The sequence below is a fragment of the Mugil cephalus genome, chromosome 4 (genome assembly GCF_022458985.1).
Source record: "Mugil cephalus isolate CIBA_MC_2020 chromosome 4, CIBA_Mcephalus_1.1, whole genome shotgun sequence".
Classification (NCBI taxonomy): domain Eukaryota; kingdom Metazoa; phylum Chordata; class Actinopteri; order Mugiliformes; family Mugilidae; genus Mugil; species Mugil cephalus.
The window spans coordinates 19,863,156-19,881,572 of NC_061773.1; the positions used below are offsets into that span (position 1 = coordinate 19,863,156).

General features: G+C 42.3%; 1 protein-coding gene across 5 annotated transcripts; it reads left to right on the forward strand.

The window, feature by feature from the left end:
- The first annotated feature begins 452 nt into the window (after positions 1-452).
- sfmbt1 (Scm like with four mbt domains 1) lies at positions 453-17,750 on the forward strand. Of its 5 annotated transcripts, XM_047583694.1 has the most exons (22): positions 456-2,116; positions 4,333-4,409; positions 6,616-6,673; positions 6,789-6,883; positions 7,172-7,415; positions 8,298-8,386; positions 9,045-9,297; positions 10,095-10,192; positions 10,357-10,458; positions 10,759-10,918; positions 11,049-11,131; positions 12,418-12,544; positions 13,016-13,129; positions 13,311-13,353; positions 13,456-13,517; positions 13,626-13,765; positions 14,699-14,808; positions 15,060-15,235; positions 15,864-16,042; positions 16,143-16,367; positions 16,791-16,919; positions 17,058-17,750. In XM_047583694.1, the coding sequence occupies exons 3-22, from the start codon at positions 6,649-6,651 to the stop codon at positions 17,196-17,198; spliced, it is 2,595 nt and encodes an 864-aa protein (XP_047439650.1). In that variant the 5' UTR covers positions 456-2,116; positions 4,333-4,409; positions 6,616-6,648; the 3' UTR covers positions 17,199-17,750. The 5 variants fall into 5 exon arrangements, with proteins under 5 accessions (XP_047439651.1, XP_047439652.1, XP_047439650.1 ...); XM_047583695.1 differs by lacking the exon at positions 4,333-4,409 and having other exon boundaries at positions 453-2,116; positions 13,459-13,517; XM_047583696.1 differs by lacking the exon at positions 4,333-4,409 and having other exon boundaries at positions 455-2,116; positions 6,616-6,708.
- Positions 17,751-18,417: the final 667 nt, after the last annotated feature.

The window sequence follows — 18,417 nt, forward strand, 5'->3', positions numbered from 1 at the left end:
GTCGTCGGGCTAGACTAAACAATAGGCAACACTTTTGTGTTCAACTTTACCCGACTTAACAGCACCACAAACTGAATCCGTCACATCGCCACCTTTCTGATGTGGCTTCATCATAAACTGAACATTACAACAGTCATGAAGGGGGAGGTTTAGTGCAAGCCTGTTATGTTGTTTTGTGTATTATGTTTTGTTATGTTTTCACTAGAGTACTACCTAAGGTCTGGACAAGTCATGTGTGTATTACACTGAAAGCATTCTGCACGGTGGCATTGCCCTGTACAAAGTCGCCAGAGTATTTCTAAGCACCAATGCTGCCATCTCCCGGTCAGGTGAGTAAATTACAACTCCCCGTCCTCAGACGACAGAGGAGGAACACATTGTTGCAGCGCTCCAGCCTTTCAGGACCCGTCCTCTGTCTCCAGCGGTGTCCCACTGCCTGCTGCAGGGTGTAGGCTGTGAACAAACACAAAACAAAAAACGGCAAGCAGCACGAAGACAAGCCACTTTAAGTTGCTGAGAGATCTCCCTTCACTCAAACAGCCTTTGTCCCAGTGCATCATTAAAGTTGTAGGTGATGTTAAGAATATTAATCATAATAAATAAGGAAGGAAAATTACAAAACACGCAGGTGGTCAATGTCACGATCCAAAAGAATAACACAATTTAAAAAAAAAAAAAATTTAGTAAGCATAATTCCTTAATATTGGCCTTGTATCGGAAAGGTTCACAGTGCAGGCACGTCTACACTTTAACAAAAATCACTGAATAAATATGTGAATAAATGCCTGCCCCCTTTTGATTTATTCATGGCTTTCGCAATGTTTCGACTGCAAGGTCCGATCGCTTTCTGTAGCGAACATTATATTGCGTTATTTCCACCTGATTAAATAAAAATCCCCGCTTGTGTTTTTCTTTTGTTGTAATACGCATCCAAAGAAAGGGTTGGTCTATTGTGGAGGATTATCTGAGGCAGTATATGGTCCCTATGAGCGACAAAAAAAAAAAAAAAAATCTGTTCCAGACAACGGATTAGGTTTGAAGGCTGCGAGGGGGGCTTTCCGAGACGACAAATACACTTATTTCATAAAGGAAGCGTTTTTATTAGAGCAAATACGTGGACTCACAGAGGATTGCACTCACGGCGTCAACGCATATTTCCAGCAGTTTCTCCCGCCCTCTCTTCCAAAAAAAAAAAAAAAAAGAAAAACCCCGGCTTGACATCCTTGTGCAGCAGAAGTACCGTGCATCAGCAATGACATATTGAATTTTAAACCAGGCGCTATTGTGGTTGACTGAAAAGTATTGACTCATTCAGCTTTGCATCTCGCAGTGCGTGGGTATTTTATTTACTTTACAAAATATCACAATGGAAGGAAATAAAGCAACTCGAGGTCATCTTCAATAACACGGACCGCATGACACTTCTCCGCCGAACGAACTGCTTCTCCACCGATAAAAAAAAAAAAAAAAAAAAAATCCACTTATCGAAAGTGGGTCGATTATATGTTCAATTAATTGCAGCTCAACCTTTAACTAAGTGTTGATTCCGCTGGGGATACAAGGCTTCAGCGACTCGCAGGGCTCACCCTCCCTGACTAGGCGAACGAACGCGAGCTGAAAAACACTTGGCTTTATTCCTCCTCCCTCCTCCTTTTCTTTTCTTTCCAGCGTGTTACAGATTTTAGTCTTGACTCTGCTTGTGTGATATTTTATTGTGTGTGTGTCTGTGCGCGCGTGTGTGTTTGTGTGTGTGTATGTGAAGATGGAAGTCGGCGTGTGATGTAGCCAGGCTCATATAGGCGGCAGTACATGCGCAGTGGCCATTTGTGCCATATTGGAATGAGGTCGTGGACGAGAAACTGCGTAAAGCTGACGAGACGCAGCTCGCGCGATACCGGAAGTGGCTGGATTTAATCCTCGGCGCAGGAAAAAGAAGCTCCCGCTTGTTGCTTTGGCGACGGCTCGCGACACCGGCCGTGGGCAACGTCTTACTTTGAAAGGACGAACCGGGGCTCGGGTTTTTTTTCTATTCACGTTGGATTAACACTGCTGCGAGCGAGCGAGCAGGCGGAGAGGAACGGCATCTAAAAAACCGACTTGGAAAAACTACTTAGCGGTAAGGGGCGAATTTTGCGACTAAATATTCACATGCGGTGTGTTGTTTGTCACTAATTCCCACGGGTGTTTTGTGCGGTGGTGGCGCATTCGTCTTTTTTCCCGTCTCTCAAAAAGATGAGTCGGGTTCGGTCGAGTGTAAGCGCCCTTATTGCTCGTCAGCCTGCTCCTATTGCTCAAGCCGTGACGTTCAGTAACTTGACTCGGACACAGGCGATTTTACCATGTGTCCAGAAAGAGTCCCGCACGGCGCAAGGCTGGTATTTTTAAACATTCATCAGCCGGCAATTTAATAATTTCCCCAATCGGGTCGTATCATGTTGTGCTCAGTGTGAAAGTTAGACCGTCGGCGCTGTAGTCTCTCTGCCTCTCTGTCTCTCCCTTTCTGCAAAGCCATTGCGTTGATGGCCCATCTCTGCCTCTGAACGCTGCGGTCAGTCCGAACAAACGGTGCAATCTTAAACTACACTTTAAGGAATGTGCGCAAATTAACATTTAATTTGGCCTCGGACAACTCGGCGTGTTTGTAATGTCGAGGTCTTACATAATGAAGGTTGCACGACCTCATCCGATTTGTGTTTCTGTGAGGCTGTTGCCAAACACAGGCGACATAAACTATTTTTATTTTTTTTTTAATTATTTGAAAATGAAAAGCTGATACTTGTCGTTAGATTTTCATTTATTTTTTTATCAGTCACGTTGCACGACTTAGTGCAACCTATTATTCATCTGGCCCTTAACTTCCCTATTGTGCAACTTGAGTGATCCACCGGCAGCGCTGCTCCGCTTGACGTGCCGCTGTGCAATGACAATATTATTGCTGCTGAATTGAGCAGCTAAATGAAATGTTTGGTTTTAATGTATTTTTTATATATGCGTGTGTGTGTTTTTTTTTCCATTAATGTCATCGTCCTGTGAGCAGGTTGGATGTGGCTGCACTACAGTCTGTTGTCTTTCAGTGGAACCATCTTGTCCACATTACAGATGTTGTGGTGTTTAGGTTTATAATCCTGATGAGAGCAACCTTTCTGTTTCTCAGTAGTCTAATTCATGTTCGTAGTTTTATTCTGTTATTATTATTTTTAAATGCTTTGGTCGTAAAAAAACAAAAACAAAAAAACAACAACAATATTTTCTTATTCACCTATGGTGCCAGATGATTAGTGTTATTGAGCCAGAAAACATCATCTACCATCCTACAACAAAAGAGAAAAGAAGAGCTTTTATTTATTTATTTTTTGTTCTCTCTGCAGGAAAAAATAAATAAAATACTGTTATGTTGCACCGACACATGTTCCGATTATTTCCGGGAGCCACATTTTAGGTTCTAGGTTAAATAACAAATAACACGATCATATGGTTTAATGATGCCTCTTTTCTGTTTCAACATAAACTGAACATAATAACAGATTTACTGCAGGGCTGTTTATATTAGAGCCCAATGCACTTAATGAACTAGGAAGTGAGTGTATATTTACAATATTCAGGAACATTTTTGTAGAAATTATGTCCTTGACAATATTTCAATAGTCGACGGATTTGAGTGTTTTTATCCGAGCTACTTTTGTTAACCAAAGAAGTGCCTCCAGTTCCAAAAGCGTTATTAAAACAACACTTTCTGGACACAACCGAAAATGTAACATTGCCGTGAACGTGACAAACAAAACTCCGGTGATTTCCAGTGTGGCATGCAAATGACAAACCGGGAACAATAAAACCAAAGGTACCTTTATGATTTAATGGTGCTACATGTGCACATTCACACTCGCTTCCCTTTACGGTGGTTTAAAGAACGCTGAAAATAAACAAAATAAGTGTAAAGCTTTGCAAGTGTTAGAGTGTGAACGCGGGCAGGAGAATATATTATTTTTCCTTATTTATTGTTTTTAAATCGTCCATCGATCATGTCCAGATGCGTTTTCGGGTGATAGTGTATAAGAAAATGTTCGGCAGTTCAATTTTCTTTCATTGTAAGTTGACTTTGATTTTACTTTCTAGAAAAGCTGCAGTGTGTGTGGATGTGTATCTTGTCAGGTTGCGTTTCCCACCCAGGGATATCAGAGACTTCTTTAGAAACGCTCGCTGGCATGCTAAGTGCTGATGAGGATATGATTCAGAAAGTGCTTGTAAAGGGGACGCAGGGTGCTTGTTTTCGTGTGTGTGTGTGTGTGCGTATGTTGCCGTGGGTGTGTTCACATTTGGCGCTTTCTCTTTCAGGTTCAGTCAGAGTCTCGGGTGCTGCAGAAACACTCCGGCAGACTGCAGTTAGCTGTGGTCCACACAGACTGTTAAGTGTACGTGAAACAGGGGAAGTTGGTTTTCTTCCTGTCTGCATGAGCTGAGGCTTAATGGCTGCCGAAAGCTACACCTCCAGCAGTCAAACAACTTAGAACAAATAATGGAAGCTTGTGTATTTGTAAAGGTAGTTGGAGTCAGTTCACCGGTTAGAAACACATGAAGTGTCATTTCAGTTTCATTTTGTCGGGCTCACACCAAATTTATTCGCATAGACACAACAACTGAAAAGTAATGATATTCACATTGAAGAAAGCCCCACGGTTTCCTTGGTAGACAGGGGCTACAGACCACAAAGCATATGGGGCATAACATGATTCTTGAATGGACTGATTTCCTGAGTTTGGAATTTGATTATCCATTCTCTGTGTTTTCATGTGCTATTACGTTTAACGTGTAAATAACATTGCCCCGTTTTCGCTCCGTCAAAAGTTTGGTGTTAAACTCATGTGAGACATTCACAGACTCACAGACCCAAGGCTTGTTAAATTTGTGGTGGGGTTGCTTAAATCCACCATATTTCTGCATATATGACCTCAGCTGCTCAAAGTTTTGCTCCTGACTAGGCGGGACTAGTGAATTTTATTATTTCGACGCCATAAAGAAAGCTCAAACAGCCCGTTTCTTCCAAGAATTCATAAATGCTGTAATACATGGGTCTTCAACGGGGGGTCCACGAGATACTCCAGGGGAGGTCGCAAATTTTAAAAATTTTCCTCCACAATTTTCCAGCACAGCCACCAGACTGTTGCACGTGTTTGAAATAAAAATATTTGGGGCAGTGAATTATTTGCTTGGTATCGAATACAAAATAATAATAATAATAATGTATATTTATAAGTAGCACTAGGCCGAGTTTAATATAGAACACATATAGAAGGTGTGGTGTCCCTACTTATTGTCTTTAATGAGTTTGGGGGTTTGGCCTAAGAAACGTTTAAGACTCTAATATGTAAGCAGTCGGTGATACGGCTTCTTAACTTTTTAGTTTGTATTTCTCATCCTCTGCTCTTTTTTTTTTTTTGTTTTTTTTCCTCTCTTGTGTTAGGAGTGTGACCCCTCTGGGACAATGAGGCGCTCTGGTGTGTGTGTGTGTGTGTGTGTGTGTGTGTGTGTGTGTGTGTGTGTGTGTGTGTGTGTGTCAGAGGGAGGGGAGGGGGGGGTGACAGAGGGAGTCTGGGGCAGGGTCGTGGGTGAAAGGCGGCGCTGATCCTGGAGGAGCAGTGGGGTCGCAGTGGCAGTCCGGTGGTCGGGAGGGGGTGGCTTCTGACGGCGGCCCTGGCTTTAATAGAGACGTCAGATGTGACAAAGACGAGCTTGACAGGGCGTTTGAATGGAGCCGCGGTGACAGAGCAGCTACCATCAGCATCCCCATACAGCACGCTCTCGGCTGTCGTCACGCCCAGCGATTCCCCTCTTACTCATTCATGCCATCTCTCTTGTTGCATTAACTTATTTCATCTGCTCCCCACAAAGCTGTGGGCCAGGTCCATGTGTCAAAGCTTGATGTGTGTGTGTGTGTGTCCACATCCACGTCCAGGCTGTTTGAATCTTCACTTCGAAGCAGGAAAAGGGCCTAGGATTATAGTTTAAAAAAAAAAAAAAAATAAGATGTGCCCAAATGAGCTTCACAAGTAGAGGCTGCATGCGATTAGCATAGTTTCATATATTTTACGGCTATCACATACCATCTGGTGTGTTACTTCGCTGTTAAGCCCAGGACTAGATAGAAGCACTTTGAATATTAATGCTGTAACTTTGCTAAAGACTTGGCAGCTCTATTATTGGACCGTCCTTGATATTTTTTTCTTTTTTAGGAATTTCAAACAAATGCTAATTATTTGTTTTTGGCCTTGAAGAGGAGTTTGTAAATGAAGGCGGTTTATTCTGCCGTTTGACCCGGCGGTCCAGGTTTCTGTGCTTGTTAGTTAGTTAGTTAGTGGTTAGTAGGATTTTAATTACGTGAAGCTGCTGGCTGACGTGTTGTTCGCAGATTACATGGTTAAGGCAGCAGCGTCATCAGTTTCACATTATATTTGTTGAAGATCGTCGTGACATCTAACTAAACCGACACAGAAATAGTGTGCTACAGACGACTGCGAGATGGGTGCAATAGTTTCATTTCTGTTTTCTTCTCTCTCGCCAGAGTTTTGGACCAGTGCTACTCGCGCTAGAAAATAATCCTCCTCCTCTGTTCCTCCTCAGAGCTCCTAGTTTTGGCCTTGAGGGGGCACCAGCATGAGTCAGGAGACACTGGAGTCTGGTGAGAAATACTCTGGGAACAGAAATGTGAAATGAGTAAGATAAAAAATAAAAAAAATAAAAAACTGCTGGAAAGCATTTTGAAAAAGAAGAATGTGTGTTTGTGTGTGTTCCAGATGGAGAATCTGCTCAGGATGTGCCCGATTTTAACTGGGATGACTACCTGGAGGAGGCCGGAGCCGTGTCTGTGCCCCATCACAGCTTCAAACATGTGGGTGTTGACAACTTTCACACACATCAGTAGATACGTGTTGTAGATTTATAATCAATAACTAATCTGTGTAAAGTTTCTGGTGACTGTTGGTTTCAGTTTCTGTATTAAACCTGAACATATGACTCAAATGTGTGATATGCGTCCGCTGACGAATTCCCTAATAGTCTGGAAATCAGTCAGTGAATCAACATTTTTGTGTAAACAGCTGCAGATTTCAAATTATAACGTGGTGTGAATTAATTTTCTCCTGTAGATTTGAATGATTGTCTTCTGTCTGTGTCTCAGGTGGACCAGGGCCTCCAGACGGGACTGACTCCGGGCATGAAGCTGGAGGTATGCGTGCGCTCCGAGGCAGACAACCCTTACTGGGTGGCCAACATCATCACCACATGTGGCCAGCTGCTGCTGCTGCGCTACGAGGGATACCTGGACGACCGCCGCGCCGACTTCTGGTGTGACATCATGACGGCAGACCTCCACCCTCTGGGGTGGAGCCGGCAGCATGGCAAGAGCATGAGGCCACCTGAGGGTGAGGCATGGCTGGGGTTGGCGTGGTGTGTTTTGGAGCTTTGGTAGATGGAGTTAGAGCAGGTTGATCCTGAATGAGTTCAAAGAATCAACCAAGCCACAAAAAAAAAAAAAAATCTTATATATGTTATTATAAAATGTTTGGTTGTTTGTTTTCTACCCTTTCATTTACTGTTATTGTGTTGGGAATTTCAAAAGTTGCATTTCATTTTTTTTTACCAGCGCTTCAAGGACAGATGCGATGGTTGGACAGACTCTTTAACGAAGAGGATGTGTCAGATTGTCAGAAAATCTCTATGAAACTGTTTTCTTAAAAAAACCCTTTTTCAGAATTATTACTGCAGTATTTCAGTTAACATTGACCTAATTTGCATATTCAAGATTCAAGAGTGTTTATTGTCATTAAGAGAATATAACGAAATTTTGCAGACGCCAGCTTAAAGGCACACACAAATACGCAAACATTAGATAACATTTATGAATTCTGTAGTAAAACCACCCTTAAAGTAAAAAAAGTAAAAAAAAAAATATATATATATATATATGTACGAGAAAATGTAAACGTTGTAGCAAGGAGCATAAAGTGCAGCTTAGTGCAAGTTCTAGTCTATGAAGTGTTGTGTGTGATTGTTATAGGGACTTGTTCAAACTAAGAAATATTACAAAACAAAATACAAGAGAAGCCCGAATGCTTGATTTTTCAGATTGGTAGATGGCACAGATGTTAGGTGATCTCTTACATATAATGAATTTTTCAGAGCCGATGCCATCGTTCAGGGGGACTGAGTGAGAGGCGTTAGAAAGGTGTGTGTGTGGGATCCTAGGAACCGCTCGGTTGTTTCGTTAATGAACTAAATTCTGGATGTGAAATCACCCACTTCAGGTGTGCGTGAGAAGCATCAGGACTGGGAGCCTCTGCTGGAAAAGGCCTTGGCCGAGGAGTGCAGCGCTCCTGCCAACCTGCTGGAATTGGTAAGGAATGGGAATGGAGCAGTGGGCCTTCTTCAGAAGCTACTCACACCCAGAGCGGGGCTCAGTCTTTGTTTCTGTCTGCGCTAACAGTAATCCTCTCTATGACAGAGTATAGATTTGATTCATTTGACAATTTTAGTTTTTGTCAGACCATTACTGTGGTGGTGATTATAATCTCTACAGTCTTGACATTTAACAATTTAGTCATACTGCATTTTCTTTCTCCATTGCATATTTAACTTGCTAAACACTTGAAGTTAGACTTAACTAATTAGGAAGTTGAAAAAAAAAATCATATATTATATCTATCATAAAGTCTGGCATGTGTGCCCTGTATGAAGTTCTAAGTCAAAATAAAAGACTGCGAGCTTTTGTTTACGCCACCGTGGCTGTGCCGCTGAAAACAAATTCGCTGTAGGAGCAGCTTGTGAAATTCTTGAGAGCCATTAGTTAGCTTTCAGTCAGTGTGCTTCAGTTCTGCCACTTAGTCATGCTGCGCATTCTCTCCAGTACAAATTCCTCTCCTTGCCTAGGCGCGTGCTCATTTACGTTTGTGCAAATGCTTGTGTTTGTGTGTGTGTGTGTGTGTGTGTGTGTGTGTGTGTGTGTGTGTGCGCGCTGTCCACCTCTCATTTACCACCCCCTCGACCTCTTCCAGCCTCAGCGTGGTAGAGACCCGGTGGATCTTCTGTCCGCCGGCTGCTACGTGGAGCTCCAGGACGGCGCTGACCCGGGGCTGGCTTGGGCGGCTGAGGTTGAGGAGAATGTCGGAGGAAGGCTGAAGCTGCGCCTGCTAGGCACAGAGGGCCTTCCAGACACACCGGCAACCCTGTGGCTCTTTTATCTCCACCCACGCCTACACCCACCCGGCTGGGCCAAAGAGCGCGGCTGCACCCTCAGGCCTCCTTCAGGTCAGCAGCACTGACATGGGCCCGTTTTTCTTTTTTTTGGAAGAAAGGAAAATTCATATCTAGATGTCTAGATTTTCTCCCACTGCAGACACAATGAGTATTCACATGACCGCTAATCATTAAGTGTATCTGAATTATTAGCTGTTACGCTGTTTAATTCATATTAAAAACTTGCACGTTGAATTATTATTCCATGCAGGGTTAGATAGGTCATTGTTTGCAGGACCACAATCCAATAATAATCTTTTAAGAGAGTAAAGTTTGTTACTATACAAGATGGAAGAAGCACCAGAGGCTGAAGATCTCCCCTCACCCAGCTGATCTACCGTCTGTTAACACTACAGCTAAACACCAGGCTTTTATTGCTAAAATGTAGTTCTTTTGATACCTGGACACTGAGGAAGTTAAAAACAGGTTGTAGTGAGCAGTAAAACTGTGAATACCTGGAGGCAAGACTTTATATATGACATGTTTTTATTCTGAAATAATATAGAAGATATAAGGAATTTGTTATATGATAGGTAAGGACTTAAGTTTAGCTTCCTTTATTTTTTAATCTGCACATTTTCCTTTTTTTATTTTAATTCTGAAGGGCATCGTTTTGTTTTGTCGATCAGTTGTTTTAAAGTTTTTTTATTTTTTTTTTTGAGGTCTAGACCAAAGAACAAAGACACGCAGGCTACATTTTGTCAAGTGAAGGCATCTCATCATTCAAATTAGAAAGTTTATCCTTGATGATCAAAGAATACCTCAATTACCTCCTCGGCAGCTGATTTGTGTGTGTTTGTCTCTTTCAGACCTGTTAGCGCTGCGGAGTGAGGAGCAGTGGGAGGAGGTGAGGCAGAGGATTAATGACCTGCCTCAGGATGAAGCTCTGACTGCAGAGTTTGCAAAGGTACTGTGAGCTCTGTCTCATATTTGATCTCTTTTGTTTAATCACCAGTTCTTGATTATGAATTAAGCATCGACTTACGACAGATTCTGCTTAAAAACTGGGAGGGTGAAATATTTATAGTAGCGGGGCTTGTGGGAATAATGTGTGTTGTTTGTTTGTTTCAGGATCAGCCTGCCATTGCTCCTCATTCTTTTAAGGAGGGGATGAAACTGGAGGCTGTTGACCCTGCTGCGCCTATTTCCATCAGACCTGCTACTGTCACCAAGGTAACAGACGTTCCTATCAAAGCTTGGCTGTTTTTTTTTTCTGTGTCGCAATGTTTTTTTTTCCTCCGATCTATCTATTTTCTTCGTATCTTCATTAATAAACCGTCTTTGCCGACTTGTTTCTTAAAAAAGGATGACCTCACAGGTGTGAATGTGGCTGTCGCCCTAGAACCCAGCAGCGCTCCTCTACTTTACAATTAGCATAACACTGGCTTTGTGTGATTGGTGGCAAGAAAACAGATGGTAAAAACTAAACGGCTGTCATTTGAGTGACTCAAAATGACCTACTGTGCATTTCAGGTGTTCAATGAGCAGTACTTCCTGGTGACCATGGACGACCTTTGCGGCGCTGAGGAGTCAGAGGGTGCAGGCCGGTCTATCCTCTGTCACAGAGACAGCCCAGGGATCTTCCCTAATCAATGGAGCCTCAAAAACGGCCTCACTCTCAGCCCCCCGCCAGGTTCGCTCTGTCACATGTCCCTTTTTAGCAGCTTAAGGTTTATGGTTACAGTGATTCAGACCATCAGGCTGCCCTTTTTTTTTCCTCTCAACCTGGCCTCACTTCTTTACCGTTTTTCTGTCTTAATCAGGATACCAGGGACCAGACTTCGACTGGGCAGATTACTTGAAACAGTGTGAGGCTGAGGCTGCTCCTCAGCATTGCTTCCCAACTGTAAGTCAGACTGCATTTGAAATCCATATTATTAAAACCCACTATCCTGCTAATTAAAGATTTGTTTTGCATTGTATTGTTTTCTGCACGTATCATACTGCTTTATAAGATCCGTAAACAATGAGATGCAGCCACGGTTATGTCACCCATTCGTTTGGCCACTACCGCTCTGAAGCCTCAAGTTTGACATTTAGTTGTTTTTTTTTCATTGTTGTTGTTTTTTTGAGACAGAAGTCACTAGGTTTAAACAAAAGAGGATCTGGTGACATGGGATGGATCTGAGAGAGAGTCAGCACACTGATTAGAACATGTGACCTCAGCTAATGATGCAATAATAACTTGCGGAAAAAATATTCGCTGACTTGAGATTTCGTGAGAAAGTGAGAAGTACGCTGGAGTACCCGGCTGGCATTAAACAGATGGGTCCCTTCATATGATTTGGGCGCTGCTCAAGGTTTGTTCCTGTTAAATGGGGTTAAAGTTTAAACAGTGCCACTGTCGCATTCGTACTTGCCTTCCGGGTTTCAGACCAGGTTTTGTAAAGCGTCTCGACACCGTTTGAATTGATATTGATGGTATATAAATAAAATTGAATTGTAATTAACTGGAGCCAGCTTGTAGCAAAAATCACTGGTGAAACACTGCATTGATTTTCGGTTTTCAGAGCCAGGGGATGCGTTTTTTTTTTTTTTTTTTACTTCTTTTACTTAAGTTCCATTATCCAATTAACAGTTCATACCACTTAAAACATTAATTTATGACAAAGTTGACAACATTTTTATGCTTTATTGCCATGCTGGACCAGATAATTCACAATGTCTTTTTAAGAAAAAGGGCAACTGAAATTCTCAGTATCCCTCTAAAAAAATTATAGCAGTCCATAGTGTGAAACGCAGGTGTCAGACAGCAGACCCATGGATTCCTATGCAGGGAATCACACCTCAAACAGAACTTAACTATTGTAATACTGCAGCTATTGAACATCATTGCTGGAAGAATTGTTTGACTCTATTTGAACCCTTGTAGCGTTAACAGTCGAGAGGAGCTCGAGTTCACAGCAGTATGACTGTCACAAATGGCCAAATGTGGGAACTCATGTCTAAAGTGAATACCAGGGATGAAAACATAACTCTACAGTGGGATGTGGTCTAAGTCGGTGACGGCTCACTGTGAATTTTCTCGCTTTTAGACAAAATGAATGAATGTTGTGTTTTCCTAATGGACAGTTTTCACACCGCGCTCTAGCGTCCTCCGCGGTGTAACATCTCTCTCTGTTTGCATCGCAGGAGCAGTGCGACCACAGCTTCAAAGAGGGCATGAGACTCGAGGCTGTCAACCCACTGTCACCTGAGAACATTCACGTGGCAACAGTCACCAGGGTCAAAGGACAATACCTTTGGCTCAGCCTGGAAGGTGAGATAGGTCACTGAAAGAATGTGTTTCCTTTAGTAGGACGTAGATAAAAACTGACAGGACTCAGACTCAGATTACCGCTTTGGAAATCATGTAAACTCACGAAGAGGCAAAATGAATGTCTTACAGTTCAGATGCCACAGCTTAATTTGTACAGCGTCAGCATTATGTTTATACACGACTAAATTTAGGCACTGAATAGGAATAAGCACCTAATAATTAAGATTCAAAAAAACAAAAAATAGCTGAGTAGAAAAAGGTTTGAAGTAACTAGTATCACTGCCACTGCAGTAGTTAAAATATGATTATAAGAGTAATTGATGAAGCCAAAACTCTAGTTAAAGTACCACGAGTAATGGCGGACATTTTGCATCCATGCCAGTAAGACCTGAGCCTGTGGTATCTTTATCTCTGCTTATTATGTACTGACCATGACTTCCACTAAAGCTGCATGTATCTTTTTTCCCGCAGGTCTGAAGCAGCCACTGCCAGAGGTGATAGTTCATGTGGACTCCCTTGACATCTTCCCCGTCAGCTGGTGTGAGACAAACGGCTATCCACTCGTCTACCCCATCAAGCCCTCAGGTATACAGCATGAGTCATCTCAGCGCACTCTCATGGATCTTTACACAGTCAGTTGCTTTAATGAGTCTCTTACTAAAGCACCGGCGAACATAATACAGCTTTTATTTCAGCCTGACCTCGGAATAAACGGCAGAATGTAATGGTCTGACTGGGCACACATTAGTCTCTCCTTGTTTTTCAGTGGAGAAAGAAAGGAAGATTGCTGTGGTGCAGCCAGAGAAGCAGTGAGTATGAGAGGAAGGGCGGGATGTGGGTGGGTTTATTGCCTTAAATAGATTGAGTCCAAAAGTCTTTCCATATTTGACTTAATTTCTTTCACTTTACAGGAGAACTCCACCCAAGTCACCTGACACTGTCAAGCAGCAGGTGGCAAATCCGTCTGAAACAGGTGCGTATGTCTGAGGTCTTAGGGTCCTGTTCAGCGTTCTGACTTCTGATCGAGGGTGTAGTCTGTCGTTGTTCAATCATTTCAATGTCACATTATGATCTTTTACAGGGCAGGGGAACGGGAAGTACTGCTGTCCCAAGATCTACTTCAACCACCGTTGTTTCTCGGGGCCTTACCTCAACAAGGGACGCATCGCAGAGCTGCCTCAGTTCATTGGCCCTGGAAATTGTGTCCTAGTGCTCAAAGAGGTGAGAAGGCTTGTCCTGCTGGTCACTGAATAGTACAACATCTCAACACAAACATTAACGTTGATGGTCTCAGTCACCACTTTGAACCTAAATTGAGACGTATCAGCAAGTGCTGGATTAAAAATGCCATTCATGATTCCCCAAGTGATGAATTGTAAATTGCCTTGGCCTTAGCTCTTTATGTGCCATCAAGTCCAAGCCTTTGACATTTGTGCTTAAATTAGCAAATGCAAAACAGGGAGAACATTGCAAATGATTTAAAAGTGAAACATCCACATGTTAGCTTTGTCATTGTGAGCATATTAGCGCACTCAGTTTAGCCAAAGCCATAGGTCTGCTAGCATTGCTGTAAACCTTCTAACTTTTCATCTGACTGTGGTTCCTTTTCATATTTACTTGAACCAGATTAAATCATGGTCATCACTTAATTACGGCCGATTTAGAAAAAAATGGGCCTTCAGAGAGTGTCCTATGAAGGTTGTTAGTGGGGCCTATGGGTCGTCTGGGTTGAGGGGAGGGTCCTCTGTGGGTCAGGCTTGTTCCAGTGCATCAGATACCTGATCAGTTTGGGATCTAGTGAATTTGGAGGTCAGGTCAACACCTTGTGCTGGTTTTCCTGTTTTTTGAGTTGTTCCTAAGCTGTATTTGTGTATCGGAGGAGTGTCAGTGCTATGGGGTGGGGGTGTCTGGTCTGGTTTAGGTGGGTGATACAAGTAAAATATACATGAATGCCAGGTCCAAAAGTTTTCCCAGAAGAACATCGTATTGTCACAAAATGATCAATGTTGCGTACTTCACTTGTCAGTAGTTTTAATGTGGCGTCTGATATGTGTATCTCTTTGATATTAAAATTAATAAAGTGGTGCTACTAAAGTAAGTAAAAGTCGTAACCCTCAAACCTGTGGATCACCTACATTCACATCTTGTATCCAGGTACTGACTCTGCTGATAAATTCGGCATACAAACCCAGCCGTGTGCTGAGAGAGCTGCAGCTGGACCAGGAGAGCCGCTGGCAAGGCCATGGGGAGACACTCAAAGCCAAGTGAGGAGAAACACCATTTAATCCTCAACTCAAAATACCATGCGCTTTAGAAAACCTGCAGCGATAGCACAAGTGATAACAGCTGGCCTATTTGTGGACGGTACACGACGCAAATGAAAGCGGCTAGCTCCACAAGCTGCTGCTACTTCACTGAAGCTCTGATTTAACCGGCAGCTTCTCCATTACTTGCATCTGATTTTTTATATTTTCTTTCACAATTTAATTTTTTATTTTTTTTCTCCAAATATCAGGTACAAGGGAAAGAGTTATCGGGCCACTGTGGAAATTGTCCGTACCGCAGACCGTGTGGCCGACTTCTGCAGGAAAACGTGCATTAAGTTAGAGTGCTGCCCGAACCTGTTTGGACCTCGCATGGTTCTGGAGCGCTGCTCGGAGAACTGCTCCGTCCTCACCAAGACCAAATACAGTAGGTGGTTTACAGTGGAGGTGGATTTACCTGGAGAGAGACTAATTTCTTACCAAAATAGACATTGAAAACACTGTAAACTCTTATATTATATATTATATTATATATTAACGTCTTTATAGACTGACAGTTGTGACTGTAATTTAAAACATTATTCAGACTTGTTCTCATTTACCACAAAGCTCTCCCATTTCTCCTTTTTTTCCAGACTCTTTTCATTTATGCTGCTCATGAATAGAAATAATCAGTGGGTGCATGAAAGCTCAGCGGAATACCAATATTCTGTGAAGCAGGGCGACAGAGCTTTAGAATTTTGCTAATTGCAGTAACCTTTGGCGGGCATTGAATAAGCAGGCATTGTATGCCAAAAATGTGTCAAAATTGGGCTTTTTTCATCACGTGCAGAATTATTTTGTTGGCACAAAGTCACAGATTTGTTGATATGTTTATTGCAGCTCCACCAGGAAACTGGCAACAGAGAAATGATTACGCTTTCTGTGTTATCTGTATTTTCATATCTCTACACGCTGTAGAGTATCAGGACTTTTTTATTACCATTCATCTTTATAAAACATGTCAGATGCAAATTTAACAGTAGGTTCGTTGTCTTCTTTTTTTATTTTTCCAGCATATTACTACGGAAAGAAGAAAAGTAAACGTGTCGGTCGTCCACCCGGGGGCCATTCAAATCTGGAGGGTGGAGTGAAGAGGAGAGGGCGGAGGAGGAAGAGGAGGAAGCAGCTCTTTGTCCATAAAAAGAGACGTTCTTCAGCTTCAGTGGACAACACACCTGCTGGATCTCCACAGGTACAAGACCTGTATATTATTCATTAAGTTTTATCTTAAATGATACATCAATGTGTGTCATCAGACTTTGTTAAAAAAAAAAAAAAACTTTGGTTCACAGGGCAGTGGAGAGGAGGAAGACTTGGATGAAAATGACTCCCTGAGTGAAGACACTGGCTCTGAGATGCAGGATGATCTGCAGGATGACTCTGAGCAGTCAGTAGGGAAATCTCAGCCCACCACACCCTCCCCTTCCCCGCCGGCAACACCGAGGCCAACGCGTAGACGCAGAAAACCCCGCTCGCCTTCATTTTCTGATGACGAGAATCACCCGCCTTCACCAAAGGTGATGAAAGTTTTGCAATATTTCTGATGAATGTTTGTAATTGGTACTTAATACTTGACTAGTAAGATGAGATGATTTTACTCTTGCTTTGCACTCAGTCTCTTTACTGCCTTCTTCTACCTAGCATCCATTTTAAAGAGCCTTTCAATGTGACCTTGTGTCCCTTTATTCTCCTTGAGTGAAAGCACATTATCACTAGCTGCTGATACACTCAGACCTTTACTCCTTTTTACAAGCTCGCGATGAATGTGATAAGACTCAAAAAGCAGGGTTCTTTTATGACATGTTTAGGTCTGGTACCCTCTCTAGCATCGATTGTGAGCGTTCGAATGAGCTTTGAGATTTTACTCTTTGGCCAGGTCTCCGTCTCAAAGTCTCTGTCTCAAAGTCTCTGTCTGACTCACCCTATCCGTGTGTTTATAGACGTCAAAGGCTGAGCCTCCTCAGAAGCTGTGTTTGGACACCAGCCCCCTGGAGTGGAGCGTTACAGATGTGGTTCGCTTCATCAGGACCACTGACTGTGCACCTCTTGCAAGGATTTTCTTGGATCAGGTAAGAAATACTCACAGCCTTAATAGCCACTCAGGATGAGAGCTCACTCCCCTCTTCTGCCTTAAGTACACTGGGTAATGTATCTGCTGTTAGTTAAGCCGAAACACAGATCTCATATGAGCCTGTGCGTCTTTGCAGGAGATTGACGGACAGGCGCTGCTGCTGCTGAACCTCCCGACAGTGCAGGAGTGCATGGACCTCAAACTGGGACCGGCCATCAAGCTGTGCCACCACATCGAGAGGGTCAAGCTGGCATTTTATCAGCAATTTGCTACGTAGCTGATGGGGAAAGAACATGGGACAAGACTGCATCCTGTTCTGTGTGTTAATCCTGTGAAAAAAAAACAAAAAACAATGCATTTTCCCATTTTTACTTTTCTAACACTGGACATCTTTTGGAATCCTGCTCATACCACATCCTGTCGGACATAAGAGAGACAAGGAAACATTTCTTCATCCTTGGGGGAAGAAAAGGGATGCAGAAATGAAAAACAGTTTCAGGCTTTTGAAAAGCCTCTCAGAAAGACTGAAAATGAGGAACTCAAGGCAACTGTGATGACACAGAAGAGTGTAGATGCTTTTATTAAATTCAGCTAAATCAAGCCGTCATCAAGAGATCATTTTCAAGTTGAAACTGGTTTATTTCTGCCCTTGTTATAACTGAGGCTTTTTAACTTAATTTTGTCTTGTGAGGGCGTTCATATCTCCTCTTTATTTTTTTTTTCTTTTAATGAGACTGACTGTGCATCACTGCTACAACTCTGTTGGTGTGTCCATTCATAATTTCCAGCCTGCCTTGTTTTCTTAAAAAGGTTATACCACTGAATCAAAGCTTTTTACATGTCATGCTCTTTCCAATGGTCAAGATTTACCAACGTTTACCATTGAAAGCACTTGAAAGAACAGTGCTGTTCAAATGTACTGTGGAATCTCTACACTCTGGGAGCATATCTCTTGTGCTCTCTGGTTTTAAAAGACTTAAATCTTAAAAGATATCATTTGATTAACCGCAATCACACTTGAGGTTGCATATACAGTATTTAATACGGATTCCAGAAATCACATTAAACAAGAAAACACTATTTTAAGTTTTGAAAAAATGGTTGTGAGTCCTTGCAGGTAATGAATTTGATTTTGGTTTGAACATACGACCTTTATCTCAAGATCATTTGCAAATGTAGAAATGCTTCAAATTACAATGTGCTTAAGTTGAGAGGGGCCTTGATCTCAAGAGACCAAATTCCTGTCTATCTTACGTATGAGAGTGGTTAACAGTGAAAGGATTCTGTAACGTAAGCACAAGTAAAACCATGTACTGAGATGGGACGCAATTACGACAGTGCATGTTTGTATATAGTGTACATAATCAAATGCCTTCTAAAGCAACAGGGTGATTTGAAAGAAAAATAATGAACTTTCTGCATTAAAAAAAAAAAAAATGTGTAAATGCCCAAACAATACAGTATATTTGCACAGAATAAACCTAAAATTTTGGGGT

What these genes read in the sequence shown, in the direction of transcription:
- sfmbt1 (XM_047583694.1), top strand. Translation starts at nt 6,649, where the DNA reads ATGAGTCAGGAGACACTGGAGTCTG. An exon ending in GACCTGCTACTGTCACCAAG is followed by an intron (nt 10,459 to 10,758) that starts GTAACAGACGTT and finishes TGTGCATTTCAG; the next exon opens with GTGTTCAATGAGCAGTACTT. An exon ending in CACTCTCAGCCCCCCGCCAG is followed by an intron (nt 10,919 to 11,048) that starts GTTCGCTCTGTC and finishes TGTCTTAATCAG; the next exon opens with GATACCAGGGACCAGACTTC.